Raw genomic sequence first — 18373 nt, 5'->3', positions numbered from 1 at the left:
GAGAACCATGGTGGAAGTGCCATCAACCCAAGATGCTCATGAGAGGAGATCAAAACTCTCCTGTGCTGCAGAATATCTTGCTGGACAGACTTCTCTGCCCCTGAAGATTCCAGGGTACAACTACGAGATAGGGAAGTAAGTATTACCAAGTGCTTCAGTTTGGAGACCTGGAGCCAGATCCAGACACTGGTGAGCCAAATGTTCCCTAAGATAAATTTATAACTGATGAATCTAAATGGAAGATACTAGGTGTTAATACTGAAAATCTGACACAGCTTTACAGCCTCTGGACCTATATTTGTTAGGCCTGAATTACAGTATGGTTGTGTTGCGCTGAAATTGGAAATATGCCAGAATATCTGCAGTGGTTGAAGGCTCAACTAAGAGCACAGTTTAGAGGGCATTTTGTTAATAAGGAGCACCATGAACATGAGTACTTTACACTTCTAAGAAATGGGATGCGGTTGAAACAAGTGTGCAGAAACCAGATGGGCAAGAACATGCATTTCAAGACAGCCCACCACATATTTTTTGTTTGTTCACTTCATGCAAATTTTTCAATTGGCTAGTAACACACCATTACCTCACATTACAGACATTTAGGGGCCTATTTAGAAAGTAATTTTACACATGAGTAAATGTACATGCGGAAATTTTAACACTTTGTAGGACATTCACTAATTTTGACTATTCACCATTTCCGAATGTAAGTTTACTGCAAAGTGTAGACTTACATGTCTCCACCCCCTATTAGTGGGGCTAGAGCCAAAAGCGTACAGTTATTACTAGTAACTTTGACATGGTCTCGCCACCAGGATCAGATCTCCAAATGGTAAGATATACATTACATTAAACTGTTATCTATTTTCTAAAATGTAAAATAAATATTTTTGCATTATTTCCTATGGGGTTCTATTTTAAGTTTCTGTCACCATTATATTCTATGGGAGAGTGATGGATTACCAGTGGTTGGCAATATGTAGTGCTGGACCTTCTCCAGGTAGATCTAAGCTGGAGTACATTTGCTACTATTTTGGGTATTTTTGGCTTTAATGGTTTTAGAAGTGCAGTTAGTAAATAGCAGTGGACTTACTCTTTTGGGGTGACAGTCTGCCCTCCCTAAACTCCTCTATACTGCTCCCTAAACCCCTCCCATTTAGAAGCAAGCATTCCAAACTTTCAGGACACTCCTCCTGGTCTCGCTCACAGTTAGTACTAAGAAGTAAACTTAAATGTATAAGGATCTCTCTATATGAATGATAGGAGAGGTTTTTGAATTGCATTTTGTAGTAAGTAGTACTACTACACGTACTATAAAATGAAGTTTGAAAATCATGCCCCTAATTTTTGAGGCAAAGGACGTTCCCATGGTTTACTCTAAATCATATAACATTTGGTGCAGTGCTAATTGCGAAATTTGAACACCTATCACTAGAATGTAAGGTCAGCAACTCATTGAAGCAGAGGTCATACACCTTGACCCCAAACGTAGTACAATGGCATAGGCACTGTCGTATGGGGAGCAGTGGGAGCTTTGGCTTCCTGGTAGACTTTTAGGGCTACTTAAATCTCATAGATCTGGAACAATAGCATACAAATACAGTCTCTTTACTGGAATGATAGGAGCAGCCTTCGGAGGCAACACACTCCACACATGAATTGAGGACTAGGCAATGGAACTAAATTTATACAGGTCGAAAAACTGAAGAAGGGGGGCCGTGGTTGAAATGGTGAAAATACTTAGAACATGAATGATATACATGTCAAGAACGTCTCACAACAACGCAGAATGTATGTTAAGCTGTGCAGTTTCAGTACAGCGCCACTTTTGGCAATCAGTTGGCCTCTAGGCGCCATTTACAAGAAGGTGCTATGATACGCGACTGAAAGTCATGCGCTGAGCGAACGTGAGGTGAGAAGCAGTGATGTGGAGAAGGAAGGGTCGGGTGAATTTAATGTGTCATAAAGTATGGCTCATTCAAAGGTGATGCTTATTAATTAAAAAATTAGTTTCTGTATAGCGCCACTTTTAGCAATCTTTTGGCCTCTAGGCGCCATTTAGAAGAAGGTGCGGTGATACGCGGCTGAAAGTCATGCGCTGAGCGAATGTGAGGTGAGAAGCAGTGATGTGGAGAAGGAAGGGTCGGGTGAATTTATTGTGTCATAAAGTATGGCTCTTCAAAGGTGATCCTTATTAATTAAAAAATGAGTTTCTGTATAGCGCCACTTTTAGCAATCAGTTGGCCTCTAGGCGCCATTTACAGGAAGGTGCTATGATACGCGGCTGAAACACATGCACAAAGCTAATGTGAGATGGGGAGCAGAGATGTGCAGAAGGAGGGCTGGGGTGATTTTATTGTGTCATAATGTATGGCTCATTCACAGGTGACGCTGATTAGATAAGAAAGGAGTGACAGGTTAGGGCCTGTACTCGGTGATACCGCTGATCACGGGCATACCGCCTACTCTACCCTGTGTTTCTGTTTCTTTAAACAGGTTACAAAATAGGAGGAAGGAGAGCACTAGATATCCCAGCAAAGCTCATCTGCCTCTCTGCTCCACACCCTTCTCTGCCCTACCTCCTCCCGGGGGCTGAGGGCTCTATTCCTGGAATGGTCCCTTGGATGCAAAACCACTTCTTTGAAAGGCTCTCTATTTCCCAGCATGCTTGCAGCCACTGCTGGTCTGGCAGAGCACAGCATCAGCATCCGGACCGGTTTGTAGACAGGGCTGGACCAGGAACCATAAGCAGCCCGAGCAAATGTTAAAACCAAGCCCTGCCTCCTTCCTTCCGACTGCCCATTCATTCATTCTCTGCCTTTATCTTCTCTCCTCACTCTCTTCATCCAGTCTCGCATATCTCAATATGCCCTCTCTGCTTTTGCTCAATTTCCCTTCCCTTACCTTTGGCCTTACCTTTAGAGTCTAGTGCCCTTCCCCTCTTCTCTCTCTGTGCCCTAATGTGCCAGCTGTAATAAACCCAGGAGAGCTGGAGAGGTTGACAGAGGCAGCCTTGGACCTGCTACAACCGCCCTTCACTAGCTACAGCGCCACACCCCCCGGTGAAATACCTGAGGCTGTATTATGGAAAGTGCCCTTGGGTGCAATGGGCATGTGAACCCACTTTGCACGCCCCTGAGGCACTTTGGTATTACAGAAAGGGCTGCAGACAATTGTGCGGCCATATCACGGCCAAATAGCGCTTTGCACGCTTATTACCAAAGGGTGTTCCCTATTTGCATGGAAGCATTGCCCCATAAAAATTAGGGAATCCCTTTGCCTCTGCACTCACGCCGTATTATAGCTGGGGGCACAGAGGCAAAGAAGCTGTCCGAAGGCTCACTGACCGTTCAACACCTAAAAGGTGCCGCACTGTCAGTGCGCTCCCAGATAGCAGCCCTCGGGAGGACGTAAGCGGGTCCTATAGGCAAGGGGATCTCTAACCCCCCTCAAAAGTGAATGCAGGTTGCCGCCTGCACAGTGGCTGCTTCAAAGCCGCTCTGTATTTCACTTGAATACACTGCCCACAGGGCAGCACAATATTGCGACTGCCCCGGGGGTACTGCATTCAATATATTACGGCGCCCTCTCCTTGTTTGCACAGGGCACACCTTTTGAAAGGTGCACCTGGTGCATATTCTACAGAATTTACATATTACAATATGGGCCCTGATGAGATCAAAGGTCAGTACAACCCTCTTTGTGGGGGTGTGAGCAGTGATAGGACACTAACTCAAAGGCAGACCACATCTTTGGTGCCACCTGTCTGGCATCAAAGACCAGATTCTTCCTCTAACATGTTATTTGGAGCAGGTTTATTAATAAACCCAGATTCAGACATTTAATACTGCGGTGCAAAGCTCATGTTTGTGCTTTAGGTCTACATCTTCCTGTATCATCCTCCATCACGCCACTGCTGCAAAGTATAGATCATGGCATTGAGGCTGCGCTCTGAACCTGCTCAGACTGCTAGGAGCCCTTGACACAAACAAACGTGTGGAAAGAGGGGCTTAGAATTGCATCTCTGCTGGGGCACACCTTTATGGGTTTTTCTATTCAAAAAGATAAGCCTGGAAAGCTGAAGGCCTTCCCCTTTCCTCTAGGAAGCGAAGTTATTCCAGCCTTAGGCTGGGGTAAATATCAGAGCATTTCCAGGGTGGAAAAGGGCTGGAGAGGAGTTTATCAATGCCCGCAAACTTACACGTTTGTGGGTGTCCTCAAACTTTCAAGGTAAACCCCTCCTTGGAACACATATGTTCAATCCCGAGTGGGAGTGGATTTCTCTTCACTTGTGGCAGCGAAGTTCGCGCAAGTAAATGCATTTGCACAAACCAGGAATCCCTTTGTGAATTCCTGGCAGTCATAAAAGAGAGACTTCTGCAATAAACTTAAATTTACGACCAAAATGACCTTTGTGTATAGGGCTGCACATTTATAACTAAGGTACATGAAATACCAGAATGGCATAAACCTTCCATGCAGATGCACACAGAGTAATATGCTATTTATTACCATTGTTGCGTGAGGGGTCCCTCCCCACACGCAAGTATGACACTCTACGCAACTGCATATACAATGTGTATGTGACTCGTGTAGTGTACACCGAGCTGAAAGCAGCTCAGCACTGTACACAATTGGGACTTTACAGTTGGCAATGAAGAAGAGACTGCAAGTACACATGCGTTGGATACAACATGGAGGGCAGTGGTTACTTTGTGGTTGCGAAGGTGAGAGGAAACGTGCTGGGTCAGAAGCACCACAAGAATTTTCAGCACAAGCTAGGACAAATAATAATTTTGCCTCTAACACACCAAGACAAGCCCATTTTTCAGGCCTTCGGCTGTAATTTGAAGCCAGCCCCATGTGGCACCCGAAGCCTGGTCTTACGTCACCTAGGGACGCACTGACTCCGCCTGAGGTGGATCAACAAAGAGGATCAAGGTATCAAGGGAAGTGGCAGAGTTGTGGGGAGGAGTGATAATTAGATTTTCTGGGGCCCAGGCCATCATCTGCGTGGGTACCCTCTGATGAGTGACCACTCAGATCTAGAACTCAGTGTGAGTATATATGTGTTTATCCTAAATCTTTCTTGAATATAGTAGATTTAAGAAGCTTGCTGTAAAGTAGCAATAATTGGTTTGCTGGTTGCTGACTATTTCTCCCAGGATGACCGTGAAGAAGTTCCAGGTATATACTTAAGAATTGTGCAGAACACTATTTAGTCACTATACTAACACTTTAGAGCACTACTCAAGAAGAGATCGCTAAAGTAGGTGTGCGTGGGGGAACAAGCCTGAAGGTCACTGGTAGCACAGCAATCTTAGGTGGTGTGTAATGGAAAGAGTTTAGACAAGTATGAGGGATCATTTCCTTTGGTGTTCTACCTGGATCTAAACTGAGCCCTGCCCAGTATGGCCTGACAAACGTTTGCCTCCTGCAGCTGGCGAAAAAAACTAATGCTCTGGTGAGCTTGCACACCAAAATTGTCTTTTAGACTGGCGGGCCTAAGTGAATAAAATTTTCTCCGCCAAGTGGAAAGTTGAGGACAGCGCTATTAACAACAGCCAGCATGGAGCGGGCTTGTCGATGAGAGCTTAATCTGTCTCAAGAAACAAATGCCTAATTAAACCCTTAGTGGCTCTGCGGGTGTGGAATAACGACTGCATTAAGGACATCTGTTAGCCTTAGGCAGGAGGTTGCTGGGTCTGGTGGAGATCCCTAGTGGTCCTAAGAAGTTGCTTTGCTCTGTTGTCAAATGCCATGCTTTCAGTGCTCACTATGAGAATGTCTCATCTATCCACAGGGAGGTTCTGTCTTCAAGATGTCTTCCACGGCATGGTGGTCCTGATGCAGTTGTGGCATTTGTTCCAATGGACCCCCCTTGGTGAAATTTAGCAAGTGACCCTTTTGCACTTACAATGTGTCCCCAGTTGCAGTTTAATATGAGTTCTCCAGTGAAGTTTGTCTTGTGTCCTTAAAAGATGACTCTTGTTTGAAACAAAGATATATTTGAGTACCAGCAGCCTAGGAGTAGAATCCCAACAAGCAAGATCGTGGCACCTCTTTCAGAGAGAGATCCAGGAGCCATGAGATAAAACGAGAAAGGGACGTAGGGGGCATTTTTCTGTTTGGTAAAAGATGGTCCAAGGCAGTGGCCATCTCTACATCCCTGCCATGGCTCAAGGAGGACAATACTCTGACTGTACAACTGAACGGTACATTTTGGAATGAAAGAACTATGCTGGTAAATTTACCATTTCACATCCTGTGGTCCACTGGAGGTTGCACCAGGCTTGGGATGTATGCACATATCTGTGTGACATGTGATGATCCCAGGACATATCTCTTGTTTTGAATATTCATCAGTAAGCTTGAGTTATGTTGTACTTTTATTTACGTCAGGTGACTTGAATAATTAAGTAGGGGTGGGCGGAATTTGCGAAATCCACTTTCGCAAATTATCGCGAAAATGTTTAAAATTATCGCAAACAAGCGGAAATATCGCGAAGATGCCGAATTTTTTTCCCCGCATGTTCGCGAGATTTTCTGCATGGTTGCGGGTCGCCAACTTACCCATGTGGTTGCTCGCGGGCGCGGCCATCTTGTTTCGAGTTGTCTCGCGGTGCATGATCGCGAGAAGAAAGACGTGATCGCGCGACGCATGACGTCACTGCGGGCGCAAACTGTCGCGAGACAGCGCAAAAGGCAAAAAACAATCCAACATCTCATGGAGAACGCGCCCGGATCAAGAAAACTTGTCGGCGAACGCAGGGATTCAGGTAAGGCGATCGCACGCGCGCGAGAATGTATTATTTTACAGCGCGAGCAAGAAACAAATTATCGCCAAGCTGCGGAAAGCGGAAATGTTGACATTTTCACGCTCTCCGCGGAACGCGAAAATGTCAAATTATCGCAATTTCCGCGAACGGAACGAAATTTTTGCCCAGGCCTATAATTAAGGCGATCTTCAAAAAACGCTATTTTAATAACACCCTTCTTATGACAGATATTTTGCATACGACTGCATACCAGTTGCGGGGATCACCTCGTCCTTCCATATGCTTGATAATTGCCAATTTGGTGTCATTTCTGACCATTTTCTAAAATCAATGAAAGTGTGAACTTAACAGGCAGCAGGGATAGCAGATGTCAGCAGGCTCTTAATACCTAAAATTGGATCTCAATTGGGTTTGAACTTCTGCCCTGTAATTGCGTCTCAGATGCCCCAAGCAGCGCGCAAGAGCAATGATGAGCTGCATCTGAAGTTGTGAGTCACTTCGCTACTTCCACCGCCACGCGCCAATTACAGCCGCTGGAGAGCCCGCGCCACCGCGTGCAGACGTACCGGAGTACCTTCCTGATAGCTATAGAGCAGCACACAGATTACACCTGAAGTTACTCTAGGGATGAGATCTAGTAAAAAAAATGACTTTTACTCAGGTACTTTATTGTGCGATTCTAAATGAACAACGAAAGAGTCATTGGCCCATGGCCTATGGAATGAACTTTCAAAATACGTGCAACGTCAGAGGTCTTCAGCTCACGGTCTATCAGCTTTCAACGGTCAGTAGTGATGGAGACAGCATGGCTCAGTGGTTTACATTATGTAAGCCTAATTTTATATAGAACTCACTATCCTTCATGCAGTTTGTGACGTATATAACTTTACCCGCCTCTGCACCTGAGCCTAGCCGTCCTATCGAGAGGGTTAGTTGGAGCTGCAACTCCATGTGCCTTTTCCTCGTTCCTCAGAAGACACCTGTTGTTATTTGGACCTACTCTCATCTTATGTATTGTTAGGGCCACTGTAATTATGCGATTGTGCGTCCGCAGTTTTTGTCACATAATTATAGATTTGCCTCATTTGCTACATAATCCACAATCTGCTGCATAATCTGCAGATTGTAACAAAAAACTTTTGTTTCTAGCTCAAACAGATCAAAAGTTAATAAAAACGCAGCGATACCTGTTGCTGCACAGTGGAAGGCTCTTTCTAAAGCTTGACTGATCACCTTTATGGTTGCTTATTGCTATATTCGAGTATTAAACTGGAACAAATGAGGTGCAACTAATGCTCAGACAACTGTTAACTAGTGTGAAAAATTACACAATAATGACATAATTCTATAATAAAATGGGCTGCATTATGCCGCCTAACATGCCCTTTCTTGCTGCATAATTTACTCAACCCTGCCGCATAATTTGGCTCTCCCCTGCCGCATAATTGCAGTGGCCCTGCGTATTGTAAAGAGCTCTCCTGCCACTTCTGTTAAATGAAGATTCCATCTCACTGTACCACTGGTCCTCCTTCAGAGATTTACAATTACCCTTGACAACTGTTGTGCTTGTCTGTTATAGGTCACGCCTTGATGCACCACAGGGCAGCCTCTGTTTTTGGCAGGTTAAATTTACAAGCACCTCTGTGTCTGAGGAGGACCAGATTTCAGGATTCTGCGTCATTATGGCATGGGAGTTTCTGAGCATTCAGGAGATATGTTGAGGGGTCCCTGAGAAACCGCAAAGACAGTCTTCACAGTGAAAGGGTGTTTTCACGGAGAATACTAATCCGAAAGCTTAGTCTTCACTGGGCAATCAGAAAGTCTGCATTCTAAAGAAAATTCCTTACTGGACCGAAGTGTGTGATCCTGCGCACATAAATGTGTCACTCACTGTGCCTTCACCTGCCCTATCTGACGTACATGGGAGCATGTACAAAGAGGATGAGGGGCTAGATAACGAGCTTTACATCCACATTTCTTGAGGACAGCACCCTGCTGAGACACAAGGGCAAGAGGAAAGCGGACCTATGGAAAAGGAGAAAAGACTCAGCTGCAGCGCATGCATTATAAACAACCTTCAGGGCTCTATTCTTGGGGTGGAGCGTTCCACTAGCCCGGTGAATATTTCACCTAAGGACATGAGAGAGTAGGTGGTAATTATGGGGCGTATCCCAGTCAATGCACTTTTCACGCAGCTTTCTGAATCTTTCCTTTACCCTATGCCACCTTCTCTTTCTTTACGTCAACTGCTCCTGATTTTCTCCTGTCCTCTTCTCACGCCTGTGCCCTCTTTCAATTCCTCCTTTAACACCTTATTCCAGCCTTATACCTACCCTAACATATGCTGTTCCATCCGGCTTCTTCTCTCACACTTTCTTTTTGTTCCCAGCTCTTTCTGACTCTTACCCGTCGCTCCTCCTCGATTGAGGGGTCCTACAACAAGGCCTACGTGGTTTATACTATTTGTGTCTATGGAGGCAGCTCCTTGTTTCCATTCAGAATACATTAACAAGAATCTTAACCACAAATTAGATCCCCACCCTTGGCACACAGGGCCGTCTTAACCGCATCATAGGCCCCTGGGCAGAGCAGTGCACTGGGCCCTGCCTACACAACCACTTACAGGAACAAAAATGTTTAATGGAAAATTAGTGTTAATTTCTGGTCTGCGTGGGGCCCTATGCTCGTGGGGCCCCCGGGCAACGGCCTAGCGTGCCCATGTGTTAATACGGCACTGTTCGAACACAACACGCATCTTCCCACACTGGCTTGTCGTGCTCGTCTCCAAAGTAGAAAGCCATCCCTCGCACAGCATCCCTCGCACTGCAAAGGGCATAGCCCTGAGCCTGGCTGACAAGGGAAAAGGGAACCATCAGGGAAGGGAATAATTGTTTCTGCTCTTTCTTGCTTTGGGCCTTCTGCAGGGCCCTCGAGTCATGGCATTAGACTGCGCACTGAAGTCTGAACCTATATAAAGTGGCAGTGACCCTGTCTTGAAGGGAACAGTGACCTTGTCTTAAAGGGATCTCTGCTGCTGCTATCGACCTTTACCCGCGTCCAGCTTCTACTTTCAAAAAAGCCACTTTGCCAGGAATTCTCAAAACAGGGATCGTACTATTGAAAATCGACCCCCAGAATATCGAGGTACAAGAATTCAGAGTAAAGAATATCTGGGGCAAAATTTCAAAAGGTAAACGCATATAAGGAACTATAGATTCATTACTCCTAACTCTACATCTACGTACCTTGAAGCTATATATACCGCATAGGTATTTTATATTTGATAATGTGTCTCATCAATATTCTGAGGTCGATATTTAAGGAACACACCTCATTAAAGGTGCATTATGATGGAGGCCTTGGATTAGAATTTTAATTCATCTTTCTCCAACCACTAACTTCCATTCAGGCCTTAATTTGCATAAAAATAAATGCACAAAGGTTTTCTTAGGAGCCCGTCGTGGATGCTGCCGAATTCCTGGGTAGCAATCCCACGGATGCTTAGTGCTGATAAAACCCTGTAGTAAACTCAGACATACGACGGAACGGAGGAAAGTAATAATTACTTTCCTCCGTTCCGTTGTATGTCCGAGGTAACTACCCCACTGATCCTGGACTCAGGTCTCAAATTGCCTCTGTGACCACATGTTGGCAGTGTTGGTCTGGGACCTATGGCATTTTCTTCAGGAACAGCAGATTTGTCCTTTTTGGGTCTAATGTTCACCAAACCTTTTGATTTTACTTCAGTTATGTGTAAAATATACTTATAGGGCTTTTCAGGCAGTGCTCTTCTTCCATTGGTCTGTTGTTGTGTCATTCATATTTTTCTTCTACCTACTACAGCTTACAGCCTGGGGGAGTGAATCAGCCAACTTCATCCATTGCTAACTTCAGTGCAAGTGATAAAATTCTGAGCTTTCACTAGGAGAACTTCCTGACACAAAGTAGTTTATTTCAGTAATGTGTGCTTCAACACCAAACATATATTTGTTAATAGATTTTACTTGCTATAGTCGAAAGGACCCAGCAACTCTCCCAACAATATCGTTCTGCAACTACAAAAATAATGGCAAAACAAGTATTTTCAAAGCCAAAGATGATGTCAGGAGTTGGCAGCCAGTGCCAGGCCTATTGAATTTGCCAATGTTTGTTTTACTAGGGGACTGTTTGTGATGGATGACATGTGCACAATAGTAAAAGATCATTGGGTATAGCCACTGCTATTGAGGCCCCTTTAATCACATTATGGCTTCCATCCCTTTGAACAATTGCATTTCTAGCGGGCAGTGGTGGGTGTGTATGTGGTTCATTCCGCAGTTACTTTACTCCAGGAGGAGATGTAACTCGTTCCACAATCTCTTTACTACAGGAGGAGATGTAACTCGTTTCACAGTTTCTTTACTACAGGAGGAGATGTAACTCGTTCCACAGTCTCTTTACTCCAGGAGGAGATGTAACTCGTTCCACAGTCTCTTTACTCCAGGATGAGGTGTAACTCGTTCCACAGTCTCTTTACTCCAGGATGAGGTGTAACTCGTTCCACAGTTTCTTTACTCCAGGATGCGATGTAACTCGTTCCACAGTCTCTTTACTCCAGGATGAGGTGTAACTCGTTCCACAGTCTCTTTACTCCAGGAAGAGATGTAACTTGTTCCGCAGTCTCTTTACTCCAGGAGGAGATGCAACTCGTTCCACAGTTTCTTTACTCCAGGATGCGATGTAACTCGTTCCACAGTCTCTTTACTCCAAGATGAGGTGTAACTCGTTCCACAGTCTCTTTACTCCAGGAGAAGATGTAACTCGTTCCACAGTTTCTTTACTCCAGGAGGAGATGTAACTCGTTTCACAGTTTCTTTACTCCAGGGGGAGATGTAACTCGTTCCACAGTTTCTTTACTCCAGGATGAGATGTAACTCATTCCACAGTTTCTTTACTCCAGGATGCGATGTAACTCGTTCCACAGTTTCTTTACTCCAGGAGGAGATGTAACTCGTTCCACAGTCTCTTTACTCCAGGATGAGGTGTAACTCGTTCCACAGTTTCTTTACTCCAGGAGGAGATGTAACTCGTTTCACAGTTTCTTTAAACCAGGAGGAGATGTAACTCGTTTCACAGTTTCTTTACTCCAGGAGGAGATGTAACTCGTTCCACAGTCACTTTACTCCAGGAGGAGATGTAACTCGTTCCACAGTGTCTTTACTCCAGGAGGAGATGTAACTCGTTCCACAGTTTCTTTACTCCAGGAGGAGATGTAACTCGTTCCACAGTTTCTTTACTCCAGGAGGAGATGTAACTCGTTCCACAGTTTCTTTACTCCAGGATGAGATGTAACTCGTTCCACAGTTTCTTTACTCCAGGATGCGATGTAACTCGTTCCACAGTTTCTTTACTCCAGGAGGAGATGTAACTCGTTCCACAGTTTCTTTACTCCAGGAGGAGATGTAACTCGTTCCACAGTCTCTTTACTCCAGGATGAGGTGTAACTCGTTCCACAGTTTCTCCAGGAGGAGATGTAACTCGTTTCACAGTTTCTTTAAACCAGGAGGAGATGTAACTCGTTTCACAGTTTCTTTACTCCAGGAGGAGATGTAACTCGTTTCACAGTTTCTTTACTCCAGGATGAGGTGTAACTCGTTTCACAGTTTCTTTACTCCAGGAGGAGATGTAACTCGTTCCACAGTTTCTTTACTCCAGGATGCGATGTAACTCGTTCCACAGTTTCTTTACTCCAGGATGAGATGTAACTCGTTCCACAGTTTCTTTACTCCAGGATGCGATGTAACTCGTTCCACAGTTTCTTTACTCCAGGAGGAGATGTAACTCGTTCCACAGTCTCTTTACTCCAGGATGAGGTGTAACTCGTTCCACAGTTTCTTTACTCCAGGAGGAGATGTAACTAGTTTCACAGTTTCTTTAAACCAGGAGGAGATGTAACTCGTTTCACAGTTTCTTTACTCCAGGAGGAGATGTAACTCGTTCCACAGTCACTTTACTCCAGGAGGAGATGTAACTCGTTTCACAGTTTCTTTACTCCAGGAGGAGATGTAACTCGTTCCACAATCTCTTTACTACAGGAGGAGATGTAACTCGTTTCACAGTTTCTTTACTACAGGAGGAGATGTAACTCGTTCCACAGTCTCTTTACTCCAGGAGGAGATGTAACTCGTTCCACAGTCTCTTTACTCCAGGATGAGGTGTAACTCGTTCCACAGTCTCTTTACTCCAGGATGAGGTGTAACTCGTTCCACAGTTTCTTTACTCCAGGATGCGATGTAACTCGTTCCACAGTCTCTTTACTCCAGGATGAGGTGTAACTCGTTCCACAGTCTCTTTACTCCAGGAAGAGATGTAACTTGTTCCGCAGTCTCTTTACTCCAGGAGGAGATGCAACTCGTTCCACAGTTTCTTTACTCCAGGATGCGATGTAACTCGTTCCACAGTCTCTTTACTCCAAGATGAGGTGTAACTCGTTCCACAGTCTCTTTACTCCAGGAGAAGATGTAACTCGTTCCACAGTTTCTTTACTCCAGGAGGAGATGTAACTCGTTTCACAGTTTCTTTACTCCAGGGGGAGATGTAACTCGTTCCACAGTTTCTTTACTCCAGGATGAGATGTAACTCATTCCACAGTTTCTTTACTCCAGGATGCGATGTAACTCGTTCCACAGTTTCTTTACTCCAGGAGGAGATGTAACTCGTTCCACAGTCTCTTTACTCCAGGATGAGGTGTAACTCGTTCCACAGTTTCTTTACTCCAGGAGGAGATGTAACTCGTTTCACAGTTTCTTTAAACCAGGAGGAGATGTAACTCGTTTCACAGTTTCTTTACTCCAGGAGGAGATGTAACTCGTTCCACAGTCACTTTACTCCAGGAGGAGATGTAACTCGTTCCACAGTGTCTTTACTCCAGGAGGAGATGTAACTCGTTCCACAGTTTCTTTACTCCAGGAGGAGATGTAACTCGTTCCACAGTTTCTTTACTCCAGGAGGAGATGTAACTCGTTCCACAGTTTCTTTACTCCAGGATGAGATGTAACTCGTTCCACAGTTTCTTTACTCCAGGATGCGATGTAACTCGTTCCACAGTTTCTTTACTCCAGGAGGAGATGTAACTCGTTCCACAGTTTCTTTACTCCAGGAGGAGATGTAACTCGTTCCACAGTCTCTTTACTCCAGGATGAGGTGTAACTCGTTCCACAGTTTCTCCAGGAGGAGATGTAACTCGTTTCACAGTTTCTTTAAACCAGGAGGAGATGTAACTCGTTTCACAGTTTCTTTACTCCAGGAGGAGATGTAACTCGTTTCACAGTTTCTTTACTCCAGGATGAGGTGTAACTCGTTTCACAGTTTCTTTACTCCAGGAGGAGATGTAACTCGTTCCACAGTTTCTTTACTCCAGGATGCGATGTAACTCGTTCCACAGTTTCTTTACTCCAGGATGAGATGTAACTCGTTCCACAGTTTCTTTACTCCAGGATGCGATGTAACTCGTTCCACAGTTTCTTTACTCCAGGAGGAGATGTAACTCGTTCCACAGTCTCTTTACTCCAGGATGAGGTGTAACTCGTTCCACAGTTTCTTTACTCCAGGAGGAGATGTAACTAGTTTCACAGTTTCTTTAAACCAGGAGGAGATGTAACTCGTTTCACAGTTTCTTTACTCCAGGAGGAGATGTAACTCGTTCCACAGTCACTTTACTCCAGGAGGAGATGTAACTCGTTTCACAGTTTCTTTACTCCAGGAGGAGATGTAACTCGTTCCACAGTGTCTTTACTCCAGGGTGTTAGGCTTTAGTCAACAGAATCAAAACTCAAGGATGGGCGGACATCATTTCAACAACACCAGAAAACCAAGAAAAGGAGTGTTCACTTCTAAAGGCCACTATTCATCAATGAGGAGACACCACTAAACACCGCCACAACACAGGAATGAGGAAACTTTACTCCACAGTATCACTACGTAAACATGGGAAGTCCTCCCTCCACAGCATCTTCATATCACAATGAGCAGACTGTGTGAAGAAGCAGTGCTACTCCAGGGTGTGTAAGTAAGGACTTTGTAACAATTACTGTGAAGATCAAAAAATGTCCTTGCTTATTTATGAGAATTTGCTCCTAACAGGTCTGACAAATTTAATTTGAACCACATCGTAGCTCCTAATCACATCCCTACCAAACATTAAGAGACAGTCAAGGACTGTCTGAGATGCTAGAAAAAGAAATAACTAACATAAAACTCTTCCAGGTAGGCAGATGGCAACCAACTGCATAAGCAAAACATGACCATCAAAGTTCACCTAAAGACTACCGCAACAGAATGGGCAGACTTCCCTGAATAATTCGCCGCATCAAGATATAGCATTGGCATAAAAAGCACATCCCATCAGAGCCTCCTCAATGGAAAACTGCTTAATAATATTTGTGTATATGTTGTACAGTGTTAATGCCTGCTATGAAGGACGTGCTGGCACTTTGCAAAACAAGCAATGTGTTTCAGGACACAATGCTAAACCATCATTGGACCATCATGTCGCACACATTTGCATATGCGTTCTTTCCTGTTTGCATGAATAACGATTTAAACTATACCAAGCCATGAGTTTGTCATTTTGTGTTGGCTGCATTGTAGAAAATTTAAGAGTTTTGTTTTGAATTACCAACCATGCAGGAGATGGTTGGGTTATTTTCCCTAAGTAATCATTAAATAGTTCAAAGAACGTAAGATCTGAAGATCTAAATTGTTCTTTAAATATGTTATTGGGTGATTTTATTTTTTATTGATATGTGCAGAAAGGCAGTATTTTAGCTTTGTCTAAAAGCAACATTTTTGTGGGTTTCTCGTTTCGTCCACAGTTCAGAGCGGTTAGTTCCGTCACTTTGCCCCAATTATCATTTCATGGAAGGTGGACCTTTAATTTGAGTGTAACATAATACATCCCATCCCATTGGACATTTGAGGAAGTGGAACAATGGGGGTGAGACGCAATCACATGTGAACGCAAGAACTCTCCTACCTGTGCGTCGATGATCTTCTGCTTGGAGTCCACCGCGGCTTGCATTTCTGCATGGTCTTTCTTCAACTCTTCCTCAACTGACATCAACCTAGGATGAGATGAAAGGGGTGGTTAGCCAAGCCAGTACCATGTCTTCATTCTATCAATGCCCACAAAATTCTTCAAAGTGCTATTTTCACGGACATGGTTATGGTATCAGCAATTGTAGAGCCCACACTGGTAGCCCTGTGGGCTAGCAGGTATATCTGAAGTCTGGATTACTGTATGGTCATTTTTCTGGGCATTGTGTTATTTTGCAAACCTTAGACTGTGCTGTGGCGATTGTGGGCAATGGTGTACAATCATTTGTAAGAGAGTTTGAGTGATCATATTAGATGGTTGAGTGGCCATGTCTCGTTCATTGAGGTGGAGTGGAGTGTGTGATTTTAGTGAGAGTCGGAAGGATTTACTCTTTGTGTACGGCTCTTGTAAGTGACAACATACCAGCCTGCACAAGCAGTACCCAAGAATCGACTACAACTACGGGGTTTCCAAAAGAAACTGGCTTCTGCCCTTAATTCCCTGAGCCAAATAAGTAAACGTTAACAAGTGAAAATCACTCAAATGCGGGAAGATTGTACTTAGACTCATTTCTAGCTGTACTGTTCGTGAAGAAGGCTACTGCGAGCTGTGGTTCCATTCTGTAAATTTCGGAAGATAGCTCCAATTAGGTCACATTGACCACAGACTAGGCTTTCCTAAATGAATAACCAGCTGATGAGTATATGGCAGAAGACATAGACGGAGGGCTCAGATCTGAACATTTCACCCACTGTTAGTGCATCATCACTAGATCATGTTGTCCGACGCATTCCTTGCCCGTCTATGGACTGCCGCTCAGAGAGATTGATGAACAACAACATGCCTTCACCGTAGAACACTATCTGCAGATAATCCTGAGGATGTTCGCCCTGAAGCATAGCGCTCTTGGGTTTAATTTGCTTATGTTACGGGTTCCAGGTCTACTCTTTTATGCCAATGGCTGGTCATTTTACGATCCATTGCATATTCCAACCAACAAACCGTCAGTGAAGACGACATCTCTTCCCCTGCACGGTCCATCCTCTACGCAGCCGAGGAGGCAAGCAGCAACATGAAACATCACAGTTCACCTCGTCTTGTTCCATCCCTACCTTGATGTTCCAAACATTCTTCTTCTATTCTCCCAGAGTGCTTTGAAGCTGGTTTAGTGTGGCTAACCGAAAATCAATCATCTAACAAGAGATAGCAATGTTCCCTCTCTTATACCTCTCTTCCTTCCTTCCCGTTCTCTCGTTTGCCTCTGTTAGAAGTATTTCACCGTTCCACTCTTTTTTGTCCCCCCCCCCACCCCCCACCTCTTATTTGTGCTTTCCTCTGACCTGGTCCCTTCTGTCTTTCTGAATCCCTCTCTTCTGTCCCACATCTCACCCTTACCTCCCTTCTCTTTTCTTCCTATCCCTCCTTCCCACCACTCCATACTGCTTTCTTTCCCTTTTCCCAGCCCTGTTTTCCCACAGTGCTTCGAAGCGGCTCAGTCTGGGCAGAAGTGCTACACAAGTACCCACTCTAACTTAGCATCGTGTTTCTATATGTGTTTACTGACCCCTTCTTCCCTCTGATGATGTAACCTGATGTCACTCTGAAACTTTAATATCATCAGCAGAAGCAGGTGGCAGCCTGCCTGCCAGGATGACCCTCAGAGATGCCGTCGATGAGTTTTGGCCGGTGGCTCTTCTCCACGTAGGGTGACTCCCTCCACTCTATGTCCAAGGTGAAAGAGAACCCGCTCCGCCCCCCCCCCCCCCCTTCCCGTCTGAACAAAGACAACCCTTATCCACGACCTCAGAGGAGCTGGAATTGAAAATGGCAGGGAGTAGCTGTCATCCTCATCCAGTTAATGAAGGGCACAAGACCCCCCCTGTGCGGGCGACAGTCTCTAAAGGAGGGGTCAGGAGAGGTCCCAGAAGATCAGCACCTGCGGACAACGTACAGGTCATGGGTCAGGTGTCACCGGAGCCGCTGACCATTGCTGCATTTTATCGCATTTAACTAGGACAGCAAAGGCAGGCGCAAGGCTCCCTGTAATCACAGGGCCATTCACTGGGCAGGAATCGGCACTGTCCAGCCCTTGCCAATATTTGTTCGCATGAACTGAGCAAATGCATTTTAAGAACAAAATACAAAAGCCACCCTAATAACTTAAATAAAAGAAGAAGGCAAGCCGTTTCCATTCGGTTTTTACAGGGGTGTGATGATGCACAATCCAAGGGCTGCCTGCCCCCTCTAATGAGGAGGGATGAAGGCAGTTCAGTTTCCGGGACTCTGTCCTACGGTGTGGCCAGGGCTGGCTTTAGGACAATGTGACCGGTGCCACCGCACTGGGCGCTGACCCTGGGGGGCACCGTGTTCTGAAACCTTTTATGGGTTTAAACGCACCTGCTGCAGAGTTCCATCTGTGTCCAGCAATATTCAGGCAACAATAAAAATGTCAAGATAACTGGTACTTTAATGTACCAGCTGGACAGAGATTGAAGTTTTGTCTAGTGGCAGTTTTGACTCA

The 18373-nt window shown here is 44.9% G+C and overlaps 1 protein-coding gene across 17 annotated transcripts in view; it reads right to left on the bottom strand.

Annotated features, from left to right (window-relative positions):
* Positions 1 to 18373, bottom strand: part of DAB2IP (DAB2 interacting protein) — a 1477580-nt gene that overhangs the window by 554 nt on the left and 1458653 nt on the right. For all 17 annotated transcript variants that reach the window (XM_085613689.1, XM_085613692.1, XM_085613691.1 and 14 more), the window contains one exon: positions 15793 to 15880. In XM_085613689.1, coding sequence (XP_085469815.1) covers positions 15793 to 15880 — 88 coding nt within the window. The remainder of the gene's footprint in view (positions 1 to 15792; positions 15881 to 18373) is intronic.

Source organism: Triturus cristatus, chromosome 1_2 (assembly GCF_964204655.1).
Source record: "Triturus cristatus chromosome 1_2, aTriCri1.1, whole genome shotgun sequence".
Classification (NCBI taxonomy): Eukaryota; Metazoa; Chordata; class Amphibia; order Caudata; family Salamandridae; genus Triturus; species Triturus cristatus.
Note: the sequence above shows the minus strand (reverse complement) of the source record. Positions and strands in the feature narration are given on the sequence as shown.